Genomic DNA, 21,958 nt, shown 5'->3' with positions numbered 1-21,958 from the left:
CAAAGGCTGGTGATTCCAAAATTTTTGCCAGGGGTTGTATATGTCATACTGATAGGATGTGTCAGATGTCCAGAAGATGCAGGACCCTGTATGAGTCTGGCATCTATCACAAGACATGGGCCCTGGCATGAAAAGGCACATACACCCCATTCTCCATTCTTCTGGGAACACGCTTATTGGGTACCACATCTATAAGACACAGATGTTCCTTATCCCATCTACAAACGTCCCAGATGGTACAAACCCTTTAATATGCTTCAGCCAAAAAAAACCTCAAACAATTTGTAGTTATGAGTCTGCAAAGCTTATACCAAACCCAGACTCTGCAATTTCTTCCCCAACTTGGAGCATTGCGTTGAAAATAATTTTTCATACTAAACCGGTTCTCTTCATACACAGAAATAAGGGCTCAAATACTCAGAGAGCCTCTATCCCTTCTGAGTAATTATGAGTCTAGAATTCTTGTTTAGGACTTGTAAAAAGGAGGAAAAACCAAAATACTTACCACTTCATTCACCAAATCTACAACTATAAGTCCTTGTTCATTAGTGCGAAGATTGGTCACCCACATCCATCCATCTTCTAACTCATTATGGACTATAAACATATCTCCTTTCAGAAAGCTGAAGAAAAAAAACCACAGGGAACGTTATGGTCAATGCAAACCTGCAGATATGCCAACCAATTCATGAAAAAGAGGTAGACTTAGGACTGTCACATAGGCAGAGAAACGCAGTATGTTCCAATGACACAATGCACTAACCACTGCTATAATCAGATGGAGAGTCCTCGGGATGGAAAGCTTCTCTTTGCTCTGCCTTATAAAGGGGTGAGGAACCCCTGGACCACTGATAACTGCTAAAAAGGGGCATTTGTGTCCCCCAATGAAGCGAGAAAGAAATGAAGTGTTCATATCTACCCACCTGATTTCATCAGTCTCTGGGACTTTAGTGTAAGGAAGGATGGCCCGTACTCTTCTCCTGTCTTCCACTGGCTAATAGAGAATAAAGAACGTTAGGACGACTGATGATCATTTTTACCATCAAAAATCTTTTTAAGCAATCTCTCATCTTGGTTACTCTCATATTTCCAAGAAGGTGTGTGTGGGGGAAGGTGAAACCTTATCTATCCTCAACCTAAAGGACTTGACCTGAAAGAATGGCAACGGTTCCACATCTAGTCAGGACAGGCATGTGACCGCTAAAGCCAATGATTGGCAGCAGCAGTCAGGTCTGTACGACAGGAACAGTGTGTACAGGGGACGATGTGCAGTGTATGGGAGTCACATTCACTCCATCGATAGTGACAACGTATGGACCTCAGTGCCGCTGCAATGTTGCCCTGGACTACAAGTGTCAGAGATAGGGAATATTTTTTTTACATCTAATGGGGAAGTTTACAGCCCAAATATTTCAATAAAGTGAGAGGAGTCAGTATATATTTCCAGCGGTGTTCAGGGTATCAAACTATAAGGTGGCGAGATTGGTCCAAGAGATACCATTATATCCATGATCCAGCAGATTGGAGAGTGTGGAAACACTATTTTGGATCATTTGATGAGAAATCACAGCATCGTCTTGATGTAACAATGTGCTTGTAGTAAATTGAAGTCAAGAATTTGTTTCCTTATTTTTACATCTGCTTTCATATCCTTTGTATAAACAAGTTTCCTTTTTTTTTTTTTTTTACATGGCAGGATCCATTTTTGGGTGGAATATACTAGAACAGCATCACAGAGCCGTAGTTTGGGTAGAATAACATCCAGAATGCAGAAGTGTACAGAGCCCACCCGATTGCCAAACCTTGATAAGGGTAAATCATAATTACAGTCTTACTTTTGACATCACAATTAGTTGCAATGGAAGATTTAACATATAAAATTCAGAAACTGTGTCACTTAAATATAAAAGCTATCCACAGGACAGGTGACAGGCCGCTGATCGCTGGGACCCTCTCTGATTATCAAAGGGAATCTCAAGTCCCTCACTTGAAAAGAGTGATGGTCGAGCGTGCACACTGCTGCTCCGCCATCTGTCATTCCCAAACCAAACTATCCCTTTATTGCAATGGGGGGTATAAACGACTAGCACACTACAAAGATGTGATGCAAAAAAGTGGGGTGTTTTAATATACATACAATCACAAACGTTTCGGTCTGCTCTGGACCTTCGTCAGTGTGCTGAAGACAAAATGATATAAATGTGTATACAAAATAAACAAAAAGACAATGAAACGAAAGTTTATACATCACGGTACAAAATATGGTCGTAGGAACAGATTTGTACAACAAAATATAGAGTACTTCCAACAATACATATATACTCAGAGGAAATAAACCAGGGTCTAAATATAAACTCCTGGGAAAAACACGTAGCAATGATCATGTATTGAGGGGTCAAGGGGACCCCAATGGTGCAGCAGTATAAAAAATGACAGTGATGTCCTAGTGAGGATCCAGGGGGAAGTTTAGACTAAATGATGAGGTACATCAATGGTATATAGAAGATACATAACCTGGCAATTGGACATCACACTATTATGCGGCGTCCCTTATACTCTGGCGGTCAGCACTAGTAATTCCCAGCCCAGTTCCACGGTTTGTGACTTCTTATATTTCATTCCACAGACTGACCCGCTGCCCAGTACGGGCTTACAATTCTCATTTAAGCCCTCTCTATGTTGGTATGTACAGTTCTTTGTTTAGCTCACATATGCAACATATCGGCATCACCTCTTCTGACACCATTACCCCTCTCCCAACCCCCCCCCTTTTTTTTTTACTTCAGATGCAAAACCAAAAAATAATTCACCACCGGGGTTTTACCAAGTATATCATTATATCTAGGTATGTCATTCTCCTTTCCCTATATCTCTCCCATCTAGTCTTGCCTCTTTAACCGGCTCCTTACAACCATTGGGGTCCCCTTGACCCCTCAATACATGATCATTGCTACGTGTTTTTCCCAGGAGTTTATGTATATTTATACCCTGGTTTATTTCCTCTGAGTATATATGTATTGTTGGAAGTACTCTATATTTTGTTGTACAAATCTGTTCCCACGACCATATTTTGTACCGTGACGTATATACTTTCGTTTCATTGTCTTTTTGTTTATTTTGTATACACATTTATATCATTTTGTCTTCAGCACACTGACGAAGGTCCAGAGCAGACCGAAACATTTGTGATTGTATGTATATTAAAACACCCCACTTTTTTGCATCACATCTTTGGAGTGTGCTAGTCGTTTATACTCTACTTATCAAGGTTTGGGAACCTATGACTGTGCACCTCCTCTTTCCAGGCTGTGCTGAACATTTTCTATATCACTTTATTTCATTGGGGTCCTCATAATCCCTGTTCTTTTCATCAGTGGGGTCTGGCTTTGGCCAAGTTCTTGCAGCATTTTTTAAAGAATGAGTGCAGCATGTAAATAATCAACGCTTCACTTGACAGCAGTGATTCCCCAGAGAGTCTATTTTGGCTGCTGGATTTTGAGAAATTACAATGGACTTGCCTCTGGTGGTGCCACAGGAAAAAGCAGTTTTTCTTCTTTCAGTAAGCAAGAGACATGACTGTAGTATCCTATGAGATCAGAAAGTGAAGAAAACCGCCTCCCTCCGATATAGAAGTCACCACACATTGCTATAATCCTGTAAGAAAAGGAAAAAATGAAGAATGGATTATAAATAACAGCAGAAATATTTCGTTTATGTCCACACCGGCATTAGGAGAACCTGTGAAGGGTGCGGTATCGTCTGACAGCGCCAATCGTAAAACAAGCATCGAAAAAAACTTGGAAAAACTCCAATGGACCCCAGTAATACGAAATCAGGGTTCAATAGCTAAAGAAGTACAGTATTTTTCGGACTACAAGACGCACTTTTTACCTCCAAAAATGTGGAGGAAAATGAGGTGTGCATCTTATATTCCGGATGTACCTGCTGTGGATGGGGAGGTGAAGGAGCGGTAGCGGCGAAGCAGCGGGTCACAGGAGGCAGAAGAGTAATGAATATTCACTGCTCTCCACGTCCATGGGTGCGGAGAGCACTGAATATTCATATCTCTTTAATAGCAGACATGCTGTTAGCCGCAGCTGCCGACTTCCAGCCAGTGTCGGGTGTTCAAGTGTGCCCGCTACTTAACCCCTTTCTGAGCTCGGACGGGATAGTACGTCTGAGGTCAGATCCCCAGCTTGATGTGGGCTCTGGCTCCCCAGCTTGATGTGGGCTCCGGCTCCCCAGCTTGATGTGGGCTCCGGCGGTGAGCCCGCATCAAAGCCAGGACATGTCAGCTGTTTTGAACAGCTGACATGTGCCCGCAATAGCGGCGGGTGGAATCGCGATCAGCCCAACGCTATTAACTAGATAAATGCCGCTGTGAAACGCTGACAGAGGCATTTATCTAGCGCTTCCGGCCATCGGACCGGAACTGAGCGCATCGCTGACCCCCGTCACGTGATCGGGGGTCAGCGATGTGTTAGCATGACAACCAGAGGTCTATTGAAGACCTCTATGGTTGTTGGTGCCAGATTGCTGTGAGCGCCACCCTGTGGTCCGCGCTCATAGCAATGCAGTAAATCTACTACATAGGAGCAATCTGAGCATCGCTTCTATGTAGCAGAGCCGATCAGGCTATGGCAGCTTCTAGCCTCCAATGGAGGCTATTGAAGCATGGCAAAAATAAAAATGTTTTAAAAAAATATGAAAAAAAAAATAAAATAAGTTAAAATCACCCCCCTTTCGCCCGATTCAAAATAAAACAATAAAAAAAAAAAAAAATCAAACCTACACATATTTGGAATCGCCGTGCTCAGAATCGCCCGATCAATAAAAAAAAAAAAAAGGATTAACCTGTTCGCCAAACGGCGTAGCGAGAAAAAAATTAAAAGTGCCAGAATTGCCTTTTTTTTTGGTTGCCGCGAAATTGTATTAAAATGCAATAACGGGGGATCAAAAGAACGCATCTGCACCAAAATAGTATCATTAAAAATGTCAGCTCGGCACACAAAAAATAAGCCCTCACCCAACCCCAGATCACGAAAAATGGAGACGCTACTGGTATCGGAAAATTGAGCAATTTTTGTTTTGAAAACTTTGGAATTTTGTTTTACCACTTAGATAAAAAATAACTTAAGGCCCCGTCACACATAGCGACGCTGCAGCGATACAGACAACGATGCCGATCGCTGCAGCGTCGCTGTTTAGTCGCTGTGTGGTCGCTGGAGAGCTGTCACACAGACAGCTCTCTCCAGCGACCAACGATGCCGAGGTCCCCGGGTAACCAGGGTAAACATCGGGTTGCTAAGCGCAGGGCCGCGCTTAGTAACCCGATGTTTACCCTGGTTACCAGTGTAAAATGTAAAATAACAAACAGTACATACTCACCTTCGCGTCCCCCGGCGTCCGCTTCCTGCACTGACTGAGCGCCGGCCCTAACAGCAGAGCGGTGACGTCACCGCTGTGCTGTACTTTCACTTTATGGCCGGCAGTCAGTCAGTGCGGGAAGCGGACGGCAAGGGACCTGACGGACACCGGAATGTGAGTATGTACTGTTTGTGTTTTTTTACATTTACGATGGTAACCAGGGTAAACATCAGGTTACTAAGCGCGGCCCTGCGCTTAGTAACCCGATGTTTACCCTGGTTACCAGTGAAGACATCGCTGGATCGGTGTCACACACACCGATTCAGCGATGTCAGCGGGACCTCAACGACCAAAAAAAGGTCGCTGGTACGTGTCAAACATAGCGAGATCGCTACTGAGGTCGCTGTTGCGTCACAAAACTAGTGACTCAGCAGCGATCTCGCTATGTGAGACGGGGCCTTTAGACATGTTTGGTGTCTATGAACTCGTAATGACCTGGAGAATCAAAATGGCAGGTTAGTTTTAGCATTTAGTGAATCTAGCAAAAACAAAAAAAACAAAAAAGGGAAATTAGACTTACTGGTAATTCCATTTCCAGGTAGTCCCTCGGGACAGCACCATGGAGGACGTCCTTCCTTGACCTATAGCGGGACAGGATCATAAAGAGGTTAAAAGGACCCTCCCACCTCCACCCTCCAGTGTTGTTTCAAAGTACCACCGAGGATGGAAATAAATGGTCTAAACACGCCCTTACAAACATGTCTGTAATAACCATTAAACTGCTTCATCTTAATTTCGAGCCATGGTGACCCGAAGGATAAACGATCTGCCGGTAGATTAATCCCGAACAATCCTAAAAAACAGAAACATAAGGGAGGGAACTACGGGTGCTGTCCTGAGGGACTACCTGGAAATGGAATTACCAGTAAGTCTAATTTCCCTTTTTCCATTACGTCCCTCAGGACAGCACCATGGAGAATACCAAAGTAACTCTCCCAGGGTGGGTACAGAAGCCCAGGAATCAAAGTCCCAGGCAAAAACCAGACTAAATATATAAATGATCTGAAAGATCAGAAAAACCATAGATCTCTAAAGAGATCCGCAAAGAAAATCACTGTAGTGAGTGTCTGGTATACATCTATAATGGCCAATTTCAGTAAGAATGTGGTAAATGAAATAAGCATCAGGAGCAGAGAGTGAAATTCACCCATTGTACTCCAATACCAATAATGAACCACAGCAAGTTATTTATTGTGATAGATACTTCTAGACATCGCAGCCCCCGAATAGGGTTAGAGAACCTTATTGCCCCACAAAATATGGTGAAAGTCACAGCCACCACACAATGAGGACTGTACCGACCAATAATAAGCTGCATGTGCTTATAACCCAGGTTCCTTCATCGGTCCTTCTGGGCTCAGGTTAAGACTTAGTTACAGACCAGCTTACCGTACTACAAGGAGACCTGCAGGACAGAGGCCCCGGACTGTGGGAATATCAAACCAATAACAGTTAGTACATAGATAATGGCACAGCACTGGGTGTACGCACATTACTCATCCAGGAGATCACGTCTATTCCAAATCCTTAGATGTCTAACCCCAAGTACGGGTTATATATTATTGAAACTAAGGAATACGCCATCCAGCAGGTAATATCTCCTGCCACTACCAACGTCTGGCTTCTCATTAGAAGCTCTGAAAGAGAAACGTGGATCATCACTCCTGTTTTACTGATGTTAGAGGGAGTCTGGACTCTGAACCGATGAAGGTGGTGGCGTTGCTAGTAAAAAATCTTCCGACACTTGAAATTATTCGGAACTGAATTCATACGCGTCATTAGTCTAGACATTATAATTATGTCAACTTATTTGTCCATATATGCATATTACGCTCATACATATCCTAAGAGGCAATCTTCTCAGGGATCTTTATACACTCAGACTGCCATTGTGGGAGTGACCATATTCCATGGCTAAAGAAGTAGGTTTCTTCCTCATTACGGAGGGAGATTATCTACTGTGAGGCAGTGAGACTATGGGGTCTTAACAGTAAGAGCCCTGGATACAGTTTCATTTATCTTAGGAGCCGTGACTGCTGTAAGAGCCACGAGAATGGGATCCTCTGCCACATGACACAGTGCTGCTGCTTCACCACAAGGTACAGAAGGCAGTGCTGATGTCCCTGGTAAACACAACAGACTTATGGGACAAGAATCTGTCTGATTGCCGAATGTAGAGTTTGGGATGGATTAATAATAATAACAATAATAATAAACTTTATTTATATAGCGTCAATATATTCTGCAGCACTTTACAGTTTGACAGTTTCAAACACAACGGTCATAAGTAACCACCATATAATAATTAAAGCGAAATAAGACGACCCTGCTCTTGAAGGCTTACAATCTACAATGAGGCGGGGAAGATACAAAGTACAGGTGTGTATCAACAATATTTTATTTACAATGATGGCACAACCATCTCAGGGGGTGGGGGATAGATGGAGACAGTGAATGGGCTACACGCACAAACATAAAATGACTGATTAGGGAACGTGATAGGCCACTCTGAACAAATGTGTCTTAAGGGAGCGCCCAAAACTATGCAAATTGTAGATGGTCCCAATATCTTAGGGCAAAGCATTCCGAGGGGGAAGGAATCCTTCCTTTCCACTCGTGGGATTTTTCCCATTCCCAGGACAGTAGTATGTCCTTCTATAGGATTATAGAATGTATCAAAATGACGTATGTCATCTTTTAAAGCTAATTATGAAATAGACTTGCCTTTAGTACTCAAGGTAGAACCTACCTGAGAGACCTGTTCCAAACAGAAGAAATGCAGATTTTACTAAGCCAATTCAAGCATATCTGTTTGCTTGACTAAGCCCTGTTGTAAAGAATGCAGTAACATAAGCTGGATCTGGGTCCAAAACACAAGGACTCCATATCCAGAGTTGAGGCCCAAGACAAAAATGTGAAGTGGTAGGCCGATGATACAATGTGCGGCCACACAACAAGGCACCAGACAGAAGGTCTGATCCAGTGGCTCACAGCCAGAGGCGAAAAAAAGGCACCAAGCCCGACACCGATACCCCCTGTCTTGCAAAAGGGCACCAAAACCTTATAATGCAAAATGATGCATATAGGACCTATGAAGCATATAGGAACTATGAAGCAATATAATGCAATATGATGTACAAAGTTACTATGAAGCGCTATGATGCATATAGCAACTATGAAGAAATATGGTGCACAAAGGTAATTTGAAGCACTATGATGCATATAGGAACAATGAAACAATATGATGTAAATAATGAAGCAGTATGATGCATGAAGTAACTATGAAGCGCTATGGTGCATATAGGAACAATGAAGCAATATGATGAATATAGGGACTATGAAGCAATATGCTGTAATATAATGCGTAAAGTCACTATGAAGCGTTATGATGCATATAGGAACCATGAAGCAATATGCTGTAATATAATGCTCAAAGGCAATATGAAGCGCTGATGCGTATAGGAACCATGAAGCAATATGCTGTAATATAATGCTCAAAGGCAATATGAAGCACTGATGCGTATAGGAACCATGAAGCAATATGCTGTAATATAATGCACAAAGGCAATATGAAGCGCTATGATGCACATAGGAAACCTGAAGCAATATGATACACAAAGGCAATACGAGCACTATGATGCATACAGGAACAGTGACGCAATATGACGCACAGAGTCACTATGAAGCGCTATGATGCACATGGGAACCATGAAGCAATATGATGCAATATAATGCAGAACGGCAATATGAAGCACTATGATGCATATAGGAACAATGAAGCACCATTATGCATATAGGAACCATGAAGCAATATGATGCAATAGGATACACGAAGTAACTATGAAGCGCTATGATGCATATCGGAACAATGAAGCACCTTGATGCATATAGGAACATGAAGCAATATGATGCAATATGATACATGAAGTAACTATGAAACAGTATGATGCCACAGAGGCACTCAATATGATGCATAGATGTGCTATGATGCAGTATCATGCACGGAGGCACTCAATATGATGCATAGAGGCACTATTATGTAGTATTATGCACGGAGGCACTCAATATGATGCGTAGAGGCAGTATTATGCACGGAGGCACTCAATATGATGCATAGAGGCACTATTATGCAGTATTATGCACGGAGGCACTCAATGTGATGCATAGAGGCAGTATTATGCACGGAGGCACTCAATATGATACATAGAGGCACTATTATGCAGTATTATGCCCGGAGGCACTCAATATGATGCATAGAGGCAGTATTATGCAGTATTATGCACGGAGGCACTCAATATGATGCATAGAGGCACTATTATGCAGTATTATGCCCGGAGGCACTCAATATGACGCATAGATGCAGTATTATGCACGGAGGCACTCAATATGATACATAGAGGCAGTATGACTAGGCTATGCCTGAAGGTGCCAAACAAGAGACCAGACTTACACTTTTAAGCAAAAGAGCAATCTATCAGAGTTCCAGATAAATCTCCACTCTGAACAATACATCTCATTTGTCAGACTGACTCCACCCGAAGGAGCTAATTAACGAGCCGCAGCTGGAGGGCAGTCTTCATGGAGACAATGTGCTGAATTCACACCTTGTGTCCTCCTATGGATGGAGTAGTTAAGTTGCAAAGAAAAGTGAAACACTTGCTTATTGAACCAGAAAATGGAAAGCATGCTTCCAAAGTCACTCTGAAGCCCAATCATAAGGCTCTGTGCAGACAAGACCTGCAACTAACTAAAGTTCAGTCATGAGATGTAGCCTGGACATATGGCCCCACCATAGCCTAGAGGTCCAAGGCCTAGCTGCAAATGGGTTCCAGGTACAGCTTTGGCACAAAGGCCTGAGACTAGAGTCAGCCCAGAGGCCCCGGCCATCGATGCAACATTAAACCAAGCACTCACCTGTGCTGGCTCCATACCTGCTAGAAGACAGGGGGAGAGCTGGTAACGCCGAGAGACTACCGTGGAAGGAAGCGGAGTCCATTCAGAAATGCTGCATTACTGCCTGTGCCCCCTTCCGTTTTCCATTGTGTAATGCACGCCGATCAAATGTGCCAGCGCTCCTCTCTGATGTCACTGGGAGCGCAACGGCCTTCTCCACCACACGACTTTCGGAAGAAGCGATGTTCTGCCGGTCAGCATCCGAGCCGAGAGCCCCCCACTGGGAGGAAGCGGCTCTACCCAGGAGCCCGTCCGCTCGACTGGTCTCTGGGGCTGAGGGACTCCCCACCGGGGAGTTTCCACCCTGGGCTACTTGACAGGGGGAAGGATTGGACCTGCCGCACGATCCCCCTAAGCCCATTACACAGGCTGATGGCTGAGAAACCTCTCAAAGAGGAGTCGGCCATGGTCCGTCTGACCGGGAAAAGGGAAGGCTGAGATCCCCGAACTCTGAGTCCATCTGGTACAGCACTGATAGCTGAGAGACCTCTACCCAGTGAGGTGTCAGCCACGGACCACTTGACGGGGGGGAAGAGAATGCACAGGATATCTTCGCTCTAGGAGCAACCTCTCATACAACCGTCCCTGTAGGGACAGGAAAAAACACTGGAGGGTGGAGGTGGGAGGGTCCTTTTAACCTCTTTATGATCCTGTCCCGCTATAGGTCAAGGAAGGACGTCCTCCATGGTGCTGTCCTGAGGGACGTAATGGAAAAACAAGTGTGGAATTGCACTTTTTTTGCAATTTCACGGCACTTGGAATTTTTTTTTCCCGTTTTCGAGTACACAACATGCTAAAACCAATGATGTCGTTCAAAAGTACAACTTGTCCTGCAAAAAATAGGCCCTCACATGGCCATATTGGCGGAAAAATAAAAAAGTTATGGCTCTGGGAAGGAGGGGAGCGAAAAACGAAAATGCAAAACCGAAAAAAGCTGGGGTCATGAATGGGTTAAGGGAATGAATATTTACTGCTCTCCACTCCCATACACGTGGAGAGCAGTGAATATTCATTGATCACAGCGGCCACAGGCGTCGTGCAGCTGCTGGCCGATCTCGTGTGCCCGCTATTAAAGAGAAAAAATATTCACTGCTCTCCACCCCCATGGAATATTCATTCCGTTTAGTAGCAGGCACACGTGAACGACTGGCAGCTGCAGGAAGCCGGCAGCTGCGGCAAACACTGTGCCCGCTATTAAAGATCAGTGAATATTCACTGCTCCACACGCCAATAGTCCCGACATGGGGTGCAGTGAGTATTCCTGCAGCTGTCCTCTGCTTGTAGGCAGCGCATGACCTCACTGCCCTGCGCTACTTATAAGCAAAAACTATTTGCTGGCATCAAAACAGGACGCTGCGAGGGAGCGCAGGGAAGGTAGGTAGAATGATTTATGTTTTTTAATGTTTATTCTGATGAGGGCCATGTATACCAGGATAGTAATGGGGGTCATGCATACCAGGATAAGGATTTGGGGTCCATTCATACCAGGATGGGGATGAGGCCCATGGATACCATAAAAGAGATGGGTGCTCTGCACTCTAGGATGGGGATGAGGGGGCCATGCATACCAGGATCCCCTATTAGTACAGAATTTACCATATTTTTTGCTGTATTTTTTTTTTTTTTAAAGGGAATCTGTCACCGTATTTTTCACATATAAGCTGCAGCCACCGCCATTAGGGGCTCATCTACAGCATTCTGTAATGCTGTAGATAATCCCTCCCCCCGATGTAACCTGAAAGATAAGAAAAACAAGATAGCTTATACTCACCCAGGGGCGGTCCGGCGCCTCACATCTTCATGCGATGACGTCCTCTTCCTTGCGGCTCCTACGCAGGTGTACTTTGTCTCCCCTGTTGAGGGCAGATCGAAGTACTGCAGTGCGCAGGCGCTGGGAAAGCTCAGAGGCCCGGCGCCTGCGCACTGCAGTATTTTACTCTGCCCTCAACAGAGCAAATCAGTATGCCTGCGCAGGAGCCGTGACAGAAGCAAGGAAGAGGACGTCATCGCATGAAGATGGGAGGCGCCAGACCCAGACCTGCAACGCCCATCGGACCTGGACCGCCCCTGGGTGAGTATAATCTAACTTGTTTTTCTTATCTTTCAGGTTACATCAGGGGCTTATCTACAGTATTACAGAATACTGTAGATAAGCCCCTAATGGCAGTGGCCGCAGCTTATATGCGAAAAATGAGGTGACAAGATTCCCCTTAAGTTCCTCCTCGAAAACCTAGGTGCGTCATTTGGTCCAGTGCGTCTTATAGTCCGAAAAATACGGTAGATCTGTCACATTTCACAATACAAACTACATACATCTTATAGACTTGATGAAGCTGGTGTATATATTTTTGAAACCAATTGTATAACCATTTTCAAAAAGGAATATTTTACGACTAGCTCTAGCTGAGCTCATATAAAGCTCATTTTACTTTGAGGATTTAGGATAGCCTTCGATATGGATTTTATAAAAATAACATACCAGTCTCATCAGGTCTAAAAGATTCATATAAAAGGACATATAAAAAGCAAAAAAAGTGGAGCGCACTCGCCGGAGTTGAACTGTCAAACTTTTATTCGGACATAACGTGATACAGCAGGGAGGGGTGTGAATACATTGGGACGACGGCCGTTTCATGCACAAAGCACTTCAACAGGTCCTGTTGAAGTGCTTTGTGCACGAAACGGCCGTCGTCCCTCTGTATTCACACCCCTCCCTGCTGTATCATGTTATGTCTGAATAAAAAGTTTGACAGTTCAACTCCGGTGAGTGCGCTCCACTTTTTTTGCTTTTTGTATGTTCTCTTGATGATTTGGTTTTTGGATGCAGCACCCGGGTTGTTTTTCCATAAGGGGTTGTATATGCGGCTAAAACAGCAAAGAAAGGTTTGGAGGCACTAGGGTCTAACGTATCACAGCGGTGCAGAGGTGTTATTTTTTCTTTGTATGGATTCATATAAAAGGGTTTCCCAGTTTCCGAAAACATATCCACAGACGTAGTAGTAAAAAAATAAAAAATTATATATATATATATATCTTTATTTTTTTTTTATTTTTTTTTTAACTGAGCTTTATTTACCCCTCCTGTGATCCAGCGCCGAGTCTCTGCCAATACTCCAGTTGTTTGTTGTCTGCAAAGCCGATGACACACTGACAGCACTGCACACAGTAACTGTTCTCAGTGGCTAGGACCAATTAGATGGCACAAGCTGCTTACAGCTGCCAAGTTCACTGATTGGCGACAGCGCTGTCAATGTCACATCAGAGTTGCAGGCAACCAATAGCCGGAGCAGAGGGGGAGACTCGGTGCTGTACCTGGGGAGAGTGAGTAACGCTCAGTTTCTCTATTTTCTGAATCTGGAAACCCCCTTTAATCCTGTATGCAGAATATATAGAGAGATCTGGTTGCAGATCCCCCTTAAGCTACAACTGAAAGACATACAGCCATTGTGAACAGAGACTTCCAAGTTGTCTCCAATTTGCCTTCCTTTTTCACACAAGAATCAAAATCATGAAAACTCCCCAACATTATAAAAAAAAAGAAACAAACACCCCTGACATAAAGCCTAATTTATTAGTTATAATGGGGTCTCCCAGCCTACCTGAAATGGGTGACAACATTTGTTTTGCTGAGAAAAGACAGCACAAAGGACCCCGGCCGTCGATCACTCTCCCTGATAAGGTAGCTTCCAGTCCGCCCAGCCTGGTAAAGGCGCTCCTCTGCAATCGTCCTGTCCAGCTTGCCATGATACCACCTGAAAAGACACAGTGAAAAGGGTAAAAATACATCAATTCCACATCGACTGGTCCGTAATAGTGATCAGCTGCCCAATGCAATGTAGCAGCTCATAGCTATTTTTTATCAGGCACCCTCATTAACGATTATGTGACGTTATTAGCATCAGGGTAGACGGCCCAAACTGTAAAGATACTATAAAGCCCACGAAAGAGTAACAAAGCCACTGCACAATGTTTAAAGATATTGTGAGTGTGCACGGAGGTCAGCATCGGAGGTCAAAAGGCGACCGACCAGTGCCATTTTCAGACTAATCTACTATGAGCTTGTCTAGTAGGAGAGTGCATTAATGCAGCTAGGAGGAAATCTGGAAACATTCTCATCCTTCTCCCCACCCACCTCATTACAAGCAGAGAAAAAAAAAAATATATGAAAATTACATCAAAATTAGGCTCATGTATCACACAAGCAAAAATTATTTGAATATCCATGTTATGAATGGGGAACAATGGTACATTTCCATTTTCCATCAGCTTTGGTCTGTTGGCAACAAATCCATTTTTATTTATTTTATTTTTTTATTGCTGCATCTGTTACAAATGGATGACAACTGGACATGTGAACGGAGCCCTACACGCTAATACGACAATTCCTGCTCTTCATACAATGCTAATGTAGCCACAGGCTTAAGGCATTTCTCCACTTTCAATTCATTATTATAGTGCGCTCATGGGGTCCTTATATAAGGGTCCGCTTATACCTAGGCATGGGTGAGTATTCTATTCCATATAATGGGGCTCTATAGAGATTGTTATATGGACCTCTGTACATGTCGGGAGCCTTTCCTGATGTATAAGTCAACAAAGACCAATAACGTGATCGAAACCGAAGCCTCCCAGAGAGGAAATCTGCTACAGGGCTTCCAAAACGCACAGCGGTGTGGGGGCCGCTTACTGACCACCAGAATAAGCTGTATGCACAGACAAGTGTTTATTAATATAAACTGAAATTAATTCTAAGCTCTCTCATGCAATGCGCCAGTGTAGAAACTAATGTGGTAATGCCACTGGGCACAACTAAGCTGAGACTAAGCCTGGCTCTGACCGCCAGGTATGCCGCCCTGACTCTGTATCCTCCATAGAGCTCAGACATTGATCCTTACACCTCATCCATCATTACTAGGAAGACACTGCAGATCATTGTGGAGAAATGCAATTCGGGCATTAATTAGTGTTTCTGATATTTGTAGCCATTATCCCCCCACAGTATGATGGGGTAAAGAACAGATGCAACATGAGATGCCAGCTGCTGTCTGCAGCCCCATGTCAGTGACTACTGGGAATGTGACAGGAAGCGACAGGCCATGCTGACCACATCTGCCAGATCCAAATGGGACAGTGACAGGCAGACTGTAACCACAGCGAGAAAGCAAACACTGGAAATGGGCAGCACTGATGCACAACTGCTTGCAGTGCAATTCCTCATCATCTATTGCATGTAACGTATGTTCACCCCTGCACTACAGCAACATCATCTGTTCACAGCTCCAAGCAGGAAACATAAAAAAACATTAGGACATTTCTTAAAATGTAACCCCACAACTAAAAATGTAGAAAAAACAGGGCATTTTTTTTCTTTTTCAAACACTCGGATCCTGTATTTCTGATAACAGGATGTAATCATTTAGCTCAAATCAGTGTCCATGTAACTTATAGCAGAAATGCTGTGAACAGGTCTAGGAGGGCATCACTACAGTGTTTATGGAGGTTTCTGTGACATATTCCCCCATTAATGAGACTCACATGATTGTGCCTAGAAAACAAACAAGGCTCTTTCACAGCCTGACAATAATCCTTCCCAGCAGGCCTACACTGGCCTGTGCGAGGAGAGGCACAGTGTCAGAAGACCTGCACGTCGCTGCAGGGAGGTCTCCAGTAACATCAGGACAGACTGCAGCCGCTGGGGACCGCTCCTTCATTAAGGACATGCTACAAATAATTAAAGCCTTTGCCAAGATGTGTTTATTAAGTTAATTTACTTCCTAAATGTAAAGTTCAGCATCTTTCTGAATAGTCTGTGATAACCATTTTCTACCAATTTGCTGCTGCGGAGTCTGTAGGTTGCTCCCGCTCATTCTTAAGGTACCTTCACACGAAACGACATCGCTAGCGATCCGTGACGTTGCAGCGTCCTCGCTAGCGATATCGTTTCGTTTGACACGCAGCAGCGATCAGGATCCTGCTGTGATGTCGCTGGTCGCTGAATAAAGTCCAGAACTTTATTTGGTCGTCCGATCGCTGTGTATCGTTGTGTTTGAAAGCAAAAGCAACGATACCAGCGATGTTTTACACTGGTAACCAGGGTAAACATCGGGTTTCCAAGCGCAGGGCCGCGCTTAGTAACCCGATGTTTACCCTGGTTACCAGCGTAAAAGTAAAAAAAACAAACCGTACATGCTCACCTGCTCGTCCCCCAGCCTCTGCTTCCTGACACTTACTGAGCGCCGGCCCTAAAGTGAAAGTGAAAGCACAGCGGTGACGTCACCGCTGTGCTGTTAGGGCCGGAGCTCAGTCAGTGTCAGGAAGCAGACGCTGGGGGACGCGCAGGTGAGTATGTACTGTTTGTTTTTTTTACTTTTACGCTGGTAACCAGGGTAAACATCGGGTTACTAAGCGCGGCCCTGCGCTTAGCAACCCGATGTTTACCCTGGTTACCCGGAGACCTCGGCATCGTTGGTCGCTGGAGAGCGGTCTGTGTGACAGCTCTCCAGCGATCAAACAGCGACGCTGCAGCGATCGGCATCGTTGTCGCTATCGCTGCAGCGTCGCTTCGTGTGAAGGTACCTTTACTCACCGATCGTCATCTGATGGCAATGGCGGCTCTCTGGATCACACTGCAGTCGGTGGGGGAGGCAGAAGTCTATTTTAGGCTAGAATCGCACAATATTGAGAAAAAAGAAGAAGGGAAAAAAAAAAAAGAATCGGTCCCATTCTCATCCAGAAAAGTGGGACTTTTTTTTTTCTAGCCAGCTATTAATCAGGAGTATTTAGGGTATGTGCACACGTATTTTTGGCCACTGCGGATTTTTCCGCAGATTTGATAAATCTGCAGGGCAAAAACGCTGCGTTTTTGCGGCAGATTTATCATGGATTTACCGCGTTATTTCTGCAGTTTTCACTGCGGTTTTACAACTGCGGTTGTCCATAGGAGCAGCTGTAAAACCGCTGTGGAACCCGCAGGAAGAAGTGACATGCTGCGGAATGTAAACCGCTGAGCTTCCACGCGTTTTTTTCCGCAGCATGTGCACAGTGTTTTTGGTTTCCCATAGGTTTACATTGAACTGTAAACTCATGGGAAATTGCTGCGGACCCGCAGCTGCGGAAACACTGCGGATCCGCAGCATAATCTGCATCGTGTGCACATAGCCTTACAGTTTTCTAACAGAATTTCAATGTATCCATAAAAATCTGATGCTATACTGTGGCATCCGATTTTTCTCGCACCCATAGACTTGAAAGGGCGAGTCTCGTCCGATTTCCAAGTCAAATTGCAACATGCTGCGATTTGACAGACAGATTCTGCCCTATCATTGAATAACATGGGTCATTGTGCTATCTGACGGGTCCAGGTTATACATATACGGAGGTGTGAGCGAGCCCTCACCATGTAAGCCTATAATGGGAAAGGCTTATACAGGAACAGACTTGGGGCTCACACACAGAGTGCAGTGTGATCCACAGTCTGAATTCCTATCACATGACTCAAGAGGACCGGAGTGGCGCTGGCGACTGACCGGACTTGTACTGACGATTGCTGCATGCTGCAATTTTATTTTCCACACAAACCCTTGACCCATCTTCATCAAGCTGTACCATTCACTTACACTGGTCGCATGCTAGCCTTTTAGCACATTCACCTGCACCCCTGCCTACAACACATGAAGGTCACAGAAAAATCCCTTTCAGCCATCAGAATAAGTTTTGAGGACAGAAATAATATGACTCGAAACTAAGATAACCAGGAACTTTTCACAAAATGGACTTTTTGCCAAAGTATGCACCACCTTGGCTTGGGCACCATAAGCCTGCAGAATGCAAGGGACCAATCGTTAATATACCGTAAAAGAAAACAAGGATTTGGAACAATGAGGTTAAGCCAGACTAATTTCAGGGATGGTAGTTCATGCTTTTCTTTCTCCTAATTGCTAAATCCTGCCCAAATGAACTCAATATCCTCAGGAAACCCCTCACTGTACACACAAAAAACAGGATATACGTAGAAGTAGAAATGTTAAAAAGTGAGATTGGCCGCTCCACGTTTCTAAGTCGTATCATCATACAAAGAAGTGTGCACAGAAAATGCCCTCCTATACTGAGGCTATAAAGCCACATCTCTGAAGCTCTACAGCCCAGATCTCTACAGCCCAGATCTCTACAGCCCAGATCTCTACAGCCCAGATCTCTACAGCCCAGATCTCTACAGCCCAGATCTCTACAGCCCAGATCTCTACAGCCCAGATCTCTACAGCCCAGATCTCTACAGCCCAGATCTCTACAGCCCAGATCTCCCGCACTTCGCAATATCAGTGGTGGATAATGTTCCCAGAGGTTACTATTAGCTTTCTAAAATCATACCAAGTGGCAAAATGTGTGTGTACAGGGCTGTAGTAAGCTTGGCAAGAAGCACCGTGCACCAGAGACCCCCACCAAGCCCTATTACGAAGGGGCAGAACTTAAAGGGGTTTTCCCACTAACAAAGTTCATTTTAATCAATAGATCTTGGAATAATAATCAGTTCCGCAATTGGATGAGATTTAAAAAAACAAAAAAAACAAAAAAAAAAACATGTTCCTGTGCTGAGATAATCTTATAAATGTGCCCCTGCTGTGTACTGTGTAATGGCCGTGTCTGACCGTGCAGGAACATGGTCTGACATACCACAGCTCCTGGGCAGGGGAGGAAGCAAACAAGTAAACAGACATTACAGCACGGGGATCACAAATAATTCTCTGAGGTTAAACATTTAAAAAAAAAAAAAGAAAAGCTTTACCTCACAAAAAGAATCATCAGTGATCCCATGCTTTAATGTATACTCTTTTTCTTCCTCCCCTGCCCAGGAGCCGTGGTATGATCAGAACATGTTCCAGCACGGTCAGACACAGACATTACATAGCACATAGAAGGGGATACATTTATAAGATTATCTCAGCACAGGAACATTTTTTTTTTTTTAAACACATCCAATTGTGGAAATAATTATTCCAGGATGTATTGATTAAAATCAACTTTGTTAGTGGGGAAAACCCCTTTAAGTTCTTAAGGACGCTGGAAAAAAGTGGCAGAAGGTGGATTTCTGTGATGAATCTTCAGTAGAATTAAGGTACCTTCACGCATAACGATTTCGTTAACGGTATCGTTGCAACGTCGCGCTTTTGGTGACGTAGCAACGATCCCGCTTAACGATCTCGTTATGTGTGACAGCGACCAACGATCAGGCCCCTGCTGGGAGATCGTTGGTCGTAGGGAATGATCACTACCTTTTTTTGGTCGCTGATCACCCGCTGTCATCTCTGGATCGGCGTGTGTGACGCCGATCCAGCGATGTGTTCACTTGTAACCAGGGTAAATATCGGGTTACTAAGCGCAGGGCCGCGCTTAGTAACCCGATATTTACCCTGGTTACCATTGTAAAAGTTAAAAAAAAACAGTACATACTCACATTCTGATGTCTGTCACGTCCCCCGGCGTCCACAGGGTTAAAACTGCTTTCGGCAGGAGCGCTGCTAATATGCACGCGCTGCTGCCGAGAGCTTCCCTGCACTGTGTCAGCGTCACTGTGTGACGTCACCGCTGTTACTGCCGGCGCTGACACATTCAGTGCTGCAGGGAAGCTCTCGGCAGCAGCGCGTGCAATAGCAGCACTCCTGCCGAAAGCAGTTTTAACCCTGTGGACGCCGGCGGGAGACGTGACAGACATCAGAATGTGAGTATGTAGTGTTTTTTTTTTTTTACTTTTACAATGGTAACCAGGGTAAATATCGGGTTACTAAGCGCGGCCCTGCACTTAGTAACCCGATGTTTACCCTGGTTACCCGGGTGCTGCAGGGGGACTTCGGCATCGTTAAAGACAGTTTCAACGATGCCGAAGTCGTTCCCCTGATCGTTGGTCGCTGGAGAGAGCCGTCTGTGTGACAGCTTCCCAGCGACCACACAACGACTTACCAACGATCACGGCCAGGTCGTATCGCTGGTCGTGATCGTTGGTAAGTCGTTTAGTGTAACGGTACCTTAACACCACATCCACCGCAAATACTGCAGGATACCTACTGGAGCCCGTATGGATCCAAAATACATCCAGAAAACAGTTAAAGTTGGTGGTGGAAAGATCATGGTCTGGGGTTACATTCAGTATGGGGGTGTGCGAAACATTTGCAAGGTGGAAGGCAATAACAATAGCCTAAAATATCAAGAAGTATTAGTTACCTCTTATATTCCAAATCATAAAAGGGGTCAAATTCTGCAGCAGGATGGTGCTCCATCTCATACATCCATCTCTACAGCAAAGTTCCTCCAGGCAAAAAAGATCTAGGTGCTCAAGGACTGGCCAGCCCAGTCCCCAGACATGAACATCATTGAGCATGTTTGGGGTAGGATGAAAGAGGAAGCTTGGAAGACAAAACCAAAGAATCTAGATGAACTCTCGGAGGCATGTAAGACTGCATTCTTTGCTATTCCTGATGACTTCATTAATAAATTGTATGAATCATTGTTAAACCTCATGGATGCAAGTCCTTCAAGCTCATGGAAGTCACACAAAATATTAAATATGACTCTAATAGCACCACAACTTCATTCACCAATTTTATGCAACATATATGTGTTTTAAGTTAATTTTTTGAATATCACATTACTTTCTGTGGGCAACAAAACTTTTGTCTTGCCAAAATCTGACCATTCTGTGTCCATTAACTGATCAATATTTCTGCATTGATGCCAATTTATTTTCTTAGCCTAAACCACATTTCAGAGGGTTTTAGCTTTCAAAAGAATAATTTATAAAACCAATGGATGAATTTAACGTCCGGTCATAAGCTTTTATTTACATAACATGAATAAGCGACATAACTTCTGTCAGGGAGTGTATATGGAGAGTATAACCACTTCCCATTCCCTACTAACTAGGAAGCTTCTATTTTCCCGTGAAGCTAGAATGGCTCCAGGGAAGCTGGAGCATGTCGCTGTGGGCTATGAAGCAAAGAGACGAGCGCATAAGACAACTTCTGATGGTAATTTGAGGTAGAAACCACATCCTACTGGCAGCAATATAGAAGCCACATTTCCTGCAGAAGCACCAACAGCATAAAAAGTGACAATTCTGAGCGCCAACACGCGGCAGACCGTGCGATGCACACAACACGATGCTTTTTATGATGAATTCCTCTACAAAATATGTGACCACATCTTCCTATGGTGGAATTTCATGCAATACATTTGTGCAGTGTCTCAGTTACAACTGTAGAAAACCGCATCATGTCTGCACATATCTCCAACATAAATGGCTTTCAGAGGCTACCAGCAATTATTTATGGGTTAACCCCTTAACAAAAACAAGCTCCCTCTTTTCTCTTACATTTTTTGCAGTACATGGCCTGTGCCAAGAATCTCTACTTGAGGTTATTGAATCCTTTCAGAAGGTGAGTATCTGTCTGAGTGATGTGATGGAAAGGCTGCATATCCATTTTTGAAAGTTCTGAATTATATACAATAAAGACGTTCATAGGCCTCTATAAACCTAATGGACACCAAAGAGGCAATGATGGGGAATTGTGTGGATTAACTTCTGCCT

At 44.2% G+C, this 21,958-nt stretch overlaps 1 protein-coding gene across 2 annotated transcripts in view; it reads right to left on the bottom strand.

Annotated features, from left to right (window-relative positions):
- The window catches only part of RASA1 (RAS p21 protein activator 1), a 91,591-nt gene that overhangs the window by 61,339 nt on the left and 8,294 nt on the right, over positions 1-21,958 (bottom strand). The window contains exons 2-5 of one of the 2 annotated variants that reach the window (XM_077288710.1): positions 13,980-14,132; positions 3,515-3,654; positions 924-990; positions 506-623 (exon numbers count right to left, since the gene is read on the bottom strand). In XM_077288710.1, coding sequence (XP_077144825.1) covers positions 506-623; positions 924-990; positions 3,515-3,654; positions 13,980-14,132 — 478 coding nt within the window. Of the gene's footprint in view, positions 1-505; positions 624-923; positions 995-3,514; positions 3,655-13,979; positions 14,133-21,958 lie in introns of both variants that reach the window. The other variant, XM_077288719.1, reaches the window with a different exon arrangement.

The sequence above is a fragment of the Ranitomeya variabilis genome, chromosome 1 (genome assembly GCF_051348905.1).
Source record: "Ranitomeya variabilis isolate aRanVar5 chromosome 1, aRanVar5.hap1, whole genome shotgun sequence".
NCBI classification, from domain to species: domain Eukaryota; kingdom Metazoa; phylum Chordata; class Amphibia; order Anura; family Dendrobatidae; genus Ranitomeya; species Ranitomeya variabilis.
This window is presented reverse-complemented; position numbering and strand designations above follow the sequence as displayed.